Consider the following 12,694-nt stretch of genomic DNA (forward strand, 5'->3'; position numbering starts at 1 on the left):
ATTAAACGGTTTTTTTTCAAGCCATGCAGTTCACATTATGAAATCAGCAATAAAATATGAACGGAGTGTAGTTCGTGTGATTTGTTTTTAATACGATTTTTTTGGTATTTTTCTTTTCTCTGTTTCTATTAAATAAAGTAAAGTAAAGTAAAGTCTATTTTGTCGGTAATAGGGAAGGGGCGGGGCTTCCGCAGGTGGGTTAAACCTGTTTACTTCACATCTTTCAGAAACAGCATGTCTACATCTTATATACTGTAATGGTGAAAAAAAAACATTTTCATATTTGGTTTTTGGGTCCATGTGTCCCCATTTTCCACTTGCGATCATTAATTTCATGACTAAGTGACTCCACGCCACCTGACTTTTATGGCGTCATTCCTGTCCAAACGTGCAATATCAACTTTGACCACTAGAGAGCGTAATGTGCTTTGCTAACACTAAGAATCATTGTTCGTGTGGTCTTATATTCATTTTTTTTTTGTCACATTTTAGTAATTACATTTTTATTTGAGCATGATAACTACAGTAACTGTGATGTCTTTCAAACCCTCCATGCCCTTTATTACTTATTTCAATCTCAATGACACAGACATGGGCCTGGATTTATAATAATAATAATTTTTATTATAGTTGTTATTGTTATTTAAATTTGTTGAGATGTAGATGGAACAGTGAGATGGAGTTTATTTTTTCACCCATGCCATAAAATTGCTGTTGATGGATGTTTTTATCATGAATGCTTAAATGAGATTATGGATTCTGAGTGAAATATTGTGAAATAATCAACACCTACCAGAAAAACAAGATATAGTCTCCTTGTGAATTTATTGGTAATGTATCCAGCAAGTATTGGCATTTGAGCTTAGCTTGAGAGTCAGGCAGCTTGTAACATCAATATGCATCATAATATCCCTCATTTTTTGCACATCACAACATTTCAAACAAGTACATACAATTACAGTTTTAACTGCGAATGTCTGCAGTTATTGTGATCCTAAAACAGTCATTTTCACACTTACACATGTTCAACACAGGAAATGTTCCATTATTTTTATTAGATGTCTTACAATCATTCCATTATTTGTCATTTCACTAATGTGCCCTTAACTCATATTGAGAGGCATATGAAATAATCTCTGGCTTCATTAAATGCATCTTAGATGACAGAAAAAATGGCAAAGATAAAATACATCTTTTTCTTAAAAATTCCTTGTGGCTTGGAAAAATGTTTTTCATTTAGAAAATGAAGTTGCACTGTTTACTTAACAGTATATTTTGTAATGGCTGTAAGTGAGACATTGGGCAATATGTCACAGTTGTGTATAAATAATTTCACTGGGTAATTCTTCAACTATGGTACAATTTTTAAACATAAAATTCAGTATGGAGTTAAGTATGTGTTTGTCTTGGGTACTGAGCTGCTGGAGGACCAAACAGGCTGGTGCTGGCCCTTTCTGTGACGTCACTGAGTCACGTTTATGTGTGAGGAGCAGTAGTTTTACCGGCACATTTACTTTGAGTTGGAACGTGGTACAGAAAAAGATGAGTGAAAACATCGATACCAATGTGCTAGTATTGATACAACACTGATACCAACTTGGTGTTGATAATACCGATATTTAGGATCCCTACTGATCGACTCTCCACCAAGCAGAGGAACAGAGCAGACTGGTCCAAATTCTTGTGGTTCCTTTATTATTATATTTTTTATTTCATAAAAGCAGTAACGTTTGGTACGTGTTAAGTCCCCGTCTCATGTACGGTTACCGACATTTATGGCATGGCAGAACTGAGGTGCTGTAAGCATAATAAATAGAGAGCATGATGGAAACCCCAGCAGCAGCGTGAGATTCTTTCATCCCAGCAGGCCTCCTTTCTCTGCATGCTTCACCAGAGTTTCCTCCACTACACACCGACCCAAACCCGTTACAACTTCTGCATCGCGAAGGTGGGCCTGCTAATGAGAGTGCATACAAGTGAGCGGTATGCTATGTCATCCACATAGGCCCTTCCTATTCTAGCATGACGTCATGCACTGTCAAACTGAATGGCTGGTCAAATCACTCAGTCCATCGAAATGTCCACACCTTAGGTATCTATGGTCTGAAATCTGTAAATTTCATTACATTACATTTATGGCATTAGCAAATGTCCTTATCTAGAGCGATTTCCAATCAGTAGTTACAGGGACAGTCGCCTTGGAGACACTCAGGGTTAAATGTCTTGCTCAGGGACAGTAAGTGGAGTTTCAACCTGTGACTTTGTGGTCTTCTGGTTCATAGGTGAGTGATCTCCACCCATTAAGGGACAATAGATATTTAAAAAAAAAATTCAATAAATATTATAATTCCTTATATATTTTATTAAATCACATAATAATGGTTAATTGTAATATTAGTTTAAAAATGAAGCAGAGTTAAAGGTCTGGATATGGAGTGGCAATGAAAGCCATCTTATTGTGATGCCAATGCAGTCCTGGGCTAGCCGGGTGCTGCACATCACCTGCATGCAAGGGTTCTCCCTCACCCGCATGTTCTGCAATTGTTGCTGTAGCACATGTGTTTTCCCATGTGCTACAGTGTTTTCTGTTTAATTCATGTTTGTTTTGTCCATCGCACCTTTTTCATTTATTAAAGTTTACCTGTTCCAAAAAATGTTGAGCGTTTGCGTCTCTCCATTTTTACCCCACCGTGATGTGACGCTTGTAATTACCCGACTTCTCTATAAAATAAAAATGTGGATTTTTATTCCTAAATTCCCCTTATGAAGTGTATGAAGTGTGATATAGAAATGTTTTGTTTTATCTTTTCATATTTCCCCTAGGGACAGAAGAACACACTTTCTACATAAAGTCCATATTTAGGCAGTGGATTGTAAAGCTTGACAGTAAATGTAACTTATTGAACGGCCTCAGGATGACATTTATGACAAGGTATGTGGCACTGTGACTAATAAAAACTCATCTTAATTGTGTCCATGATCTTTAAGGGTTTTGTGGTCACGAAATAAATGCAGCAACAAGGTACTGAAATCTTTAGCCATCTTTGTATCCAAATCTGAACCTGTGTATATTTACCACCAGCATCGCAATATATGACCCGGGACAACATAATCAGGCTGAACAAGACCGTATGAGAACATTATAATTTCTAGTGTTCTCTCCTTAAAAATCCACTCCAGTCTTCAGCGCTGCCTCAAGAAAAGTGTAAAAAGCCACAAATGGGAGCCGGAGAGGAAAGAGAGCTGAATACTGATGTCCGTATTCAGAGCATGTGACCTGCTTCACCGGTGGACACCGCATCCGTCTCAGAGTCAGAACTTGTATGCTTAAATATATATAAACACTTGTAATTAGAAATCAGTTCAAATTGTTCATATTGACTAGTTTGAGATCAGAATTCTCGAATGAAAGCGCTGATAATTGACCTGCATGTTTGTTCTGGTTGTGGACATGGTCCTGGGATGACTATGACAAGGAAACAGAGGAGAAATGGACAAGACCAGACTTTAACAGTGAAATTCATTGACCTAAGCAAGAACCAAGTGGACAACTTGATATTAAATCATATGTTCACATGGAGATTTTTTTTTGTCTCCATAAATGTCAGCAGACATTTGATTCTCGTCTATCACATTTTTACCAAGACAATGGTAGCAATGTCATAGTGTAAATGGTAGCTGATTTATATTTCATTATTAACATGGCTTTAAAGCAGGGGGGAAAAAGTGAGCCAACCAGCCAGCCAATTCAGTACGAGAAGTTCTGTTTTCGGCCCTTTCATAACTGAATGTCTTGAAACGACAATATTCTCAGTGCAAACAAAGGAAAACATTGAATAATTAAATATTAAGCTAGATATATACACATGAAAAATAAATACACTTTTACCTATAAGACACCAGGGGTCCTCCAAGGCAAAACTTTGCAGTTTTATGGCAATTAAAAGGAAAACAAGCTTAATTGGGAGATACAAGGGGGAAGGAAAGCAGCACAGTTGCAGCAGTGGAGGGAAGGAGATCCTCGTCTCTGATTGGCCCATGTCTGCAGGCCTCACCAGCGAGCCACCTGGCTGGCGTAATCCTCGGTGGTGGCGCCGGCCTCTCCGTCCCCACGTTTGGCGAGGGAGGCCCTCTGCTCGCGAAGCCAGCGCCGCTCCTCGCGCCTCCTCAGCCGCTCCTCCTGCCGCGTGTACTGGAAGCGCTGCAGGAAGAGGTCCTTGGCAAAGTCATACAGCTGCATGTCCAGGAAGTTGAGCTCCTCGATGCGGCCCCGCACGCCGTCGCTGATGTCGACGTTGGAGGCGCGCGTGCTGTTGATCTGGGTGAAGGCGGCGATGAAGCGCAGGCTGAACGTCCGCTCGAACAGGTACTGCGTCTTGCGCTGGAACTCCGTCAGGCCATAGAAGGCCATGTTCTTCAGGTTGCTCATGGCGCTGGTCAGCAGAATTTGGTTGCGCTCGCTCTCGTTCATCGACGAGATGTTGTAGCAGCCCACCAGACTCAGGTCGGCCAGCATGCGTACCTGCCGGTTGTTGGCCAGGTTGGAGGGGCAGTCCATGAACTCCGGCAGGGTGACCCCTGACCAGTCATCGCCGCTGTAGCAGGTTGGCAGCTCGTCCTGTGTAGGTGAGCGGCCGTCACACGTGTGCAGAGATGTCTTCCAGGTGGCACCTCGCTGCACGTGCTTCCACTCGCTCAGGTAGCGCGACACCGGGTCTCTCAGCATGGTGATGTAGTAGAAGTTTCTAGAGCAACACCAGAACACACAGTCAACAAACTAATACTTTGTAACTACTGTAATGACAAAAACACAAAAAACTACGGTTTCGTTTTTTTAGTGCATCCATACACTGTAAAAAATGGCTAAACTTAAAAAATGAAATAATCTAATAATACACCTAATACTTTAGCATTGACATGATGTAAATGGTAGTAGCCTAGTGAGTAAGACACTCGCTTATGAACCAGAAGACCCAGGTTCAAATCCCACTTACTACCATCGTGTCCCTGAGGAAGACACTTAACCCTAAGTTGCTCCAGGGAGGGACTGTCCCTGTAACTACTGATTGTAAGTCGCTCTGGATAAGAGCGTCTGATAAATGCTGTAAATGTAAATGTAAATGTAAATGAACCAATCAAACCCGCTGTAAGCTGATAATGTACATTACATCAATGCTAAATTATTAGGTGTGATAGATAACTTCAGCCTTTTACTTTAGCCCATGTTCAGTTTCAGTGCAACTGGTTGGTGGTTCAAAATGAAATAAGAGGAAACTTGTAAATCCATATCTGAAGCAGGCAAATTACATAATAAAACCCTGAATTCCAATGTTCCAGCATATCCAGCCCAAAGGTTTCCATTCTTTTACACTCTTCAATCAATCATCTACCACGCTCAACTTTTACTTTGGGAAAAAAAAAAAATTCCGCTATCATTTCAGTGCAGTTAAATAAGACCTTTTCTTTTTACACACATCACTGACTCTCCTCGAGAGGAAGTGAGAGAGAGTGGGGGGGGCAGATATCTCCTCAATCCTTGTAAGCCCGGAGACAGCCAGTGAACATGGAAGAAAAATGAGCAAGTTTCTTTCGATCCATCAGTTCTCCCCAGCACTGAGGACTGCTTTTGTAGGACAACAGGATGACGCGGGCCGCTTGGCACAGATTAATGCACAATGTAGAAATATGTAACTTCTAAACAACCTCCGAATGGAATTTACAGCAGTCCTGGGATGCAGAGGAATATAGAATACTGCATGTTAAAACATAAAACGTGATTCACAACGTAACATATTCCAAGCTGGGTTTTGGTGGAACTGCTCAGACCCCATATCTACACCCCGCATCAGCATGTTGAGGGGTGAGGACAATATGGGGACATTTCGAGTAAGTGTGTGCATCTGCAGTGTATCGTAGAGAACAAGTTCTGACATTCAAACTTAAAATTTTCTGATTTGTATTGTTCTTTTTTATTATGAATTATTTATTGTTCTGGCAGCTCAGGTGGCACTTTACTTAAAAAAAAAATAGTACAGCGGGGAAAATAAGTATTTGACACATCAGCATTTTTATCAATAAGGGGATTTCTTAGTGGGCTAGTGACACAAAATTTCCACCAGATGTTGCCCTCAAGCCAAATATTGAATTCATACAAAGAAATCAGAAGTATATTAAGTATACAAGTTGAGTCATAATAAATAAAGCATCCATACACGCTCACCACGCAAGACTCCATTGCTGAACAAAAAGCATACTGAGGCTCGGTTAACGTTTGCAAAACAGCATTTGGAGAAGCCTGTGGATTACTGGGAGACTATAGTATGGTCAGATGAAAGCAAAATTGAACTTTTTGGCTGTCATTCTACACACCATGTTTGGAGAGGAAATGGAACTGCCCAGCACCCCAAAAACACCATACCAACAGTTAAGTTTGGGGGTGGAAGCATCATGGTTTGGGGCTGCTTTTCAGCAAGGGGTACAGGCAGACTTCATATTATTGAAGCCAGGATGAATGGAGAGATGTACCGGGACATTCTGGATAAAAATCTGCTGCCATCTAACAGAAAGCTGAAAATGAAAAGAGGGTGGACATTTCAGCAAGACAATGATCCCAAACACAAGGCCAAGGAAACAATGAAGTGGTTTCAAAGAAAGAAAATCAAGTTGCTTGAATGGCCCAGTCAATCACCTGACCTAAATCCCATAGAAAATCTATGGAGAGAACTGAAGATCAAAGTTCATAAAACAGGCCCAAGGAACCTTCAAGATTTAAAGACCGTTTGTGTGGAAGAATGAGCCAGAATCACTCCTGAGCAATGCAGACGACTGGTCTCTCCATACAAGAGGCGTCTAGAAGCTGTAATACTTATTCCCTGTGTCATTTCACTTTATTTATTATGACTCAACTTGTATGCTTAAATGTTCTGATTTCTTTGTATGAATTCAATATTTGGCTTGAGGGCAACATCTGGTGGAAATTTTGTGTCACTAGCCCACTAAGAAATCCCCTTATTGATAAAAATGCTGATGTGTCAAATGCTGATGTTTTCCGCTCGATATATTTAGCAGGTGTAAAGCATACATCGGTCAGTCCATTTTTATTTTATTTTATTAGTATTATAACAGCTCAAGGAGCAATTTTCTAAAGATTTGAGTTCTGTTTTTGAATAAAGAGTTGGAAATTAATGCTTTTATTTTTTTATTTTTAAATCTCCAATTAATAAAAAAGTAATTGACAGATTAATTGATTATTAAAATAATCATTAGTAGCAGCCTGTAGCGTGTTTTTCCACTTTAATTTTGAGTGCGACTCCAAATCCAGACCTCATGGGTTGATAAATTTGATTTCTATTGCTAATTTTTGTCTGGTTTTGTTGTCAGCACATTCAACTATGTAAAAGGACAAAGTATTTAATAAGAATATTTAATTCATTCGATTCTAGAATGTCTTATTTTTTATTGTAATGCTGCAACGATGCAACGAACAACATGCTTATTACAATTTGGCAAAACAACATGCGTAGATCATTTGAAGTAATGTATGTATTTAAACATAATCTGAAAGTTATTTCAGATGCATACCGAATGTTTTTTTTTTTCCGGCCTGCCAGTAACACAGTTTACACCTGAAAGTGTGTATGTGTATCTGTGTTGTCATCATTCATTTTTAATTAATTATAAATTGTATTTCTTATTTAACTTGCTACAATCATGAATATTAAACGTTGTTTAACAGCACATAGTACTTATAACAAAGACATGTTCAGCTGCTTTAAAGTGTTGGTCGACCTCACTTCCTCCAAGAAAATATCCTACAAGATGAGGTGAATGCTGAACAATGCACTAAGCCACTGGAATGAAGTGTGATCTGCAACTGAGCTCCTACCTCTCTCTGGCTCCCTTTCCTTCCTCAGGAGCTTGGCTAAGAGGGACGGATACCTGCCATCCTCATGCTCTACAAAAGTCTTGTAATAGATATTTATATACATACATAGATACATATATGGAGACATATTTCTTATTTCTGCCTCTGTCACATTAACATTTCCTATTCATGACTAAAACATGACAGATTTAAGGAGCTGGAGGTTGCGAAAAAAAAATGCATTATGGGAAAGCATTACGTTATATACTCCCAGATGCCAGCACAGTGTTTTGCATTAATATTATGAAAAATGCAATGCAGTATGTGGATTGTGTCGGGTGTGAAGGTGGCATGCTGTCGGATTTGCGCTAAAACCATCCAGGCACACACTGTCAGTGAGTCAGATTGCCACTATGCAACGAGCCTCCTGCTTCCTGTGGGAGTGGGAGGGACGCAGTAGAAACACAGTCATTAGCCCGTCTTAGGGGTCCGTGCACATGGAGCACAAGGTCACTGGTGAGCCGCATCAGTGTCGGTAAACATCAAACTCAAACTATGGGAGGCGTTTCGCTGAGAATATGAAAGTTACTCACTTCTCTGAATATGGCCTGCTCTTTGTAATTTTGCGAACGTGCCGTGCACGGTTTACACGTTGAATTGAAACAGACATTTATGCCAAATGTGGCTTGTGGCTCCAGTTTCCAAGCACTGCGTAAGTCTAACTCTGTGGGACCACAAATTTAATCAAAGCTTAATAATTTGGAAACATATCGCTGCTCGTAGCCTAAAGTAATGCTCATCTACTGATTAAAGTAAAAGAGCCAGGCCTAAACTAAACATTGTATCATGCAGTGTATACTTTCATATGGGTATTTTTTTTTACCATAAAACATCTCTGTCCACATGAAAATTAAAAAAAAAAAAGAAGCAGAACCTTGCAGAATGAACCAATGTGAAACAAAAGCTTCCTGTATCTATACCTCAGATGAGTAAAAAGTGCAGAAGCAGTCTCCAAACACTCAATTTTTTATGTGATTGTTCAATGTTGAACAGGATTAGCAGCTTCGCATTATTGAACCACTGGAAACCCTATAATAATAAAGAAGTAAAAATTACTTATTTTAACAGTCATTCATTGAAAAATTAACAGTTTTCAGTCACCAGACAAAAAGTCATTGCATGGACCAGGGTTCTTCAACACATAGCCCTGGCGGTTCTGGGCTTCCTCTACCCGTGAGTTCGGTGTGAAGCCTCTGTCGTCCATTACAGTGAGTAATAACCTAGGAAATTACCTGGAAAAAGGATGAGGTTTGGATTCAAGGTCCAGGGTAGAAGAATTCTAACGTTCAGAGTTTCCTTTAAACTCTTCCTAGTTACATTTTGGAATTTTACTTGACTGAATATCCTGTGCAGTCCAATACACAGAGGGGAAAATATTAAAGCACTTTTGAAAACTTCTGAAAACCTGATCCAAACTTTAGTCAGGGATCTAAAATGGTCTGGCAGCACCCAGTGCTTCAGCCATGTTCAGTTTCAGCACTCGGGGCCGCTGTGTTTTAATTTACTGCAATTATCCTCAGTGACATGATTGCAGGTTGCTGCCCTTTGACAGATTGCATGTTACCAAAATGGAAGCTGCATTTACATTAAGCTCATGCTCCTCCTGGGTGGACAGACAAAAAAAACCGATGGATTGCTGTGGGATGTGTTGGATCTTCTGGGGGGGAAAAAATTATACACCTTAAAAGTACATACGGTGTAGCTAAAAGTGTTGATGTATACACTTTGAAAATTGTGCTGGTTATGTCTCCCCATACATAGACAACTGTTGAAACAAAAATGAGGGGTGTCTGGTGGGCAATAAAACATCTTCCCCATTTTATTTTATTGCATGTCTTTTCATTTATCGTGAACACATGCTTATGAATTTTAGATGTGCTCTGCTTTTCATCTCAGACCTGGCAAAAGCTCAAAGCCCAGCTTCCATCTGAAGCCTCCTCAGCTACAGCACCAGGCAGCCTCGGACGTTCCTGGTATGCTCGGCATGCACTCAGGAGGTCCTGGAGTCATTCTGCTGTCTTGATGTCTGACTGGCCAGCAGTCAAGAATCCTAAAATTTCACTAAAACTGATAAAAAGGGATAGCAAGAAATAGTTATGGGTGCGCCAACTAAAACAAAAACCTTGTTATTGGGTCCCAACTATAAAATAATCGAAATAAACGTTGATGAAATATTTTTTGGCCCAGCAGCTAATAGTAGATTAGCTACTGTACAGAAAATAAAACACCTAGTCTACCCATTCAGTTCCTGCCTCCATCATTTCGTAGTTGTAGGTGATGAGAGATGAATGAAGACCAGTACAGCGCAGAGACAGCACCTAAAATCAAAACCCTCTGGAGCCTCCAGGGCTACCTTGGGTGCAAAAACTGATGTACGGTCGTGGCCAAAAGTTTTGAGGATGACACAAATCCTGGTTTTCACAAAGTGTGCTACTTCAATGCTGATTTTGTGGTGAATTGAAGTATAATTACAATCATTCTATTAAAAGTTTAAAATGCTTTTATTGACAGTTACATCAAGTTTATGCAAAGACTCAATATTTGCTGTGTTGCTTTTTTCAAGACCTCTGCAATTCGTCCTGTCATACTGTCAATCAACTTCTGGGCCAAACACTGACTGATTGCAACCCATTCCTTCATAACCAGTGCTTGAAGTTTGTCAGAATTTGTAGGTTTTAGTTTGTTCTTCATCAAACTGTTCTTGGATGTTTGGGAGAAGCTGCTGTCTGAGGATGTTTTGGCACCATTCTTTATTCATGGCAGTGTTCTTAGGCAAAGGAGACTTGCTGAACTTTCTTGGGCACCATGAAGCCTTTTTCAAAAAGGTTTTTGATGATCCAAAGAATGGATGATTAGGTTGCAATCTATGCAGCAGCAATATCGTTGCCTGTGAAGCTCTTTTTATGCAATGCAAGGATGACTGCACATGTTTTCCCTCTAGAGAAAAAAGCAATGATTTCAAGCATCACCCTCCTTCTAAAGCATCCAGTCTGCTATTCTACCTCAGTCAGCATGACAGAATGATCTCCAGCCTTGTGCTCCTCAACACTCTCACTTGTGTTCACAAGAGGATCACTGAAACGATCTCAGCAGGTCCTTTTGTGGCAGGGCTGAAATGCAGTGGAAGTGTTTTTGGGGGGATTAAGTTCATTTTCATGGCAAAGAGGGAATTTGCAATTCATCTGATCACTCTTCATAACATTCTGGAGTATATGCAAATTGACAATAAAAAGTAAAGTAAAGGTAAAGTGTAAACTTGTGATACACAGCAGCACAGCACACGGTGAACACGGTTCTTTGCTCAGTGGCACCTCAGTGGCACCTTGGCGGATCAGGATTGGCGGACCGGCAACCTTCTGATTACGGGGCCGCTTCCATAACCACTAGGCCACCACTGCCCAAAAGCTGAAGCAGCAAATTTGGTGAAAACCAGTATCGTTCTCAAAAGGCACAACACACCGCATTCAATGCATATAAATGTACTGAAAGTCTCAGAGAGAGTTATATCTATACTCTCATGGTAGTCCAGAGAACTCGATCATGCAAAAAACACTTCTCACAGCATGACCACAACAGCATAAAAAACAGCTCTGCAGTATGGAGTTTGGAACATGTATACTCAGCAAGCATGTGGAAATGGAAGGAAAACTGTGGGGCGTGTTCATTGAAAAGAAGTTCCATGCTCTGGACTACAAAAAGCACAAAAAACATGAATGTGCATTCTAAAAACACTAATACGAGCTTGAAACCTGCTCAGACAATTCATTATTTTGAAAATGTAGGTGTGTGGTGAGAAAATGTGCCAGAAGCTTGGTGGACAGTGCAAATGTTTTATTTTAGGCATTATGAACTTCACTGTTCAACCATTTTTCTTCACTCTTTTTTGTGACTAAATGAAATGTGGTGTAATTATAGCCTTCGAAGCCTTTGTCCAAGAGAGAAAGTGCTAAAACATTAATATAATATCACATTTGGTTCATATCAACTCCAGACTAAAGAAGTCATTTTTTGGAAACTAGCCAGTAATGTGAGTTTTCAATTTCCCAGAGTTTGCTCAGTCTACCTACTATCCACATTTACACAGAGTCTGGGCTAAACCATAAAACACTTTTGGTTTATTTGGGGGGGGGGGTTAACATCTAAGAATGGATTGTCTGCTAGTTACCTACTAGTTACCTATATGGTCAAGTTACTCTTGACCATACTGTTATTACCATGGCAACCCCCATCTCTCCATCATTGTAGTCATCTGATGGCCACACCAACAACCCTGACAAATTGTCACCTCCAACAGCATCTCATCTGCTCAGTTCTGCTTAGTTTCAGTGAATTGAGAGTCTAGCAAAGGTCATTTTAGTCCATGAAAATGCTCCACATTATTTTTTGACAGGAACATAATAAAACAATATTAAACCCCCCTTAGGACTACAGAAAGTCATAAATACAAGCCACCTGCAAATCTGAAAAGCAACATTGGCTGAAAGGTTGTATTTGAAAAGGCAGGGCTATTAAATTATGAGAGCAATGAATAATTGAGAAAAGTATTAACGGTTACTGAACCGTATTAAATATTCCTATAGGTGTTTTTTTTAATCTGTTGTTGGATTAACATGCATATGAATGAAAAACAAATAGAAAATATAATTTCAAAATGCATGTTTTATGTGCCCATGTGCAAAAATGTATATGTATGTAAATGTATAAGAGTATTGTTATGAACACACACACAAGTTTAATTTCCTTTCTGAAATGTGTCACATGCTGACACTA

General features: G+C 39.7%; 1 protein-coding gene across 1 annotated transcript in view; it reads right to left on the reverse strand.

Moving 5' to 3' along the window:
• Window positions 1-806: 806 nt before the first annotated feature.
• Window positions 807-12,694, reverse strand: part of hs6st3b (heparan sulfate 6-O-sulfotransferase 3b) — a 55,082-nt gene continuing 43,194 nt past the window's right edge. Inside the window, exon 2 of the mRNA XM_028990530.1 lies at window positions 807-4,745. Coding sequence (XP_028846363.1) covers window positions 4,052-4,745 — 694 coding nt within the window. The 3' untranslated portion in view covers window positions 807-4,051. The remainder of the gene's footprint in view (window positions 4,746-12,694) is intronic.

The sequence above is a fragment of the Denticeps clupeoides genome, chromosome 9 (assembly GCF_900700375.1).
Source record: "Denticeps clupeoides chromosome 9, fDenClu1.1, whole genome shotgun sequence".
Classification (NCBI taxonomy): domain Eukaryota; kingdom Metazoa; phylum Chordata; class Actinopteri; order Clupeiformes; family Denticipitidae; genus Denticeps; species Denticeps clupeoides.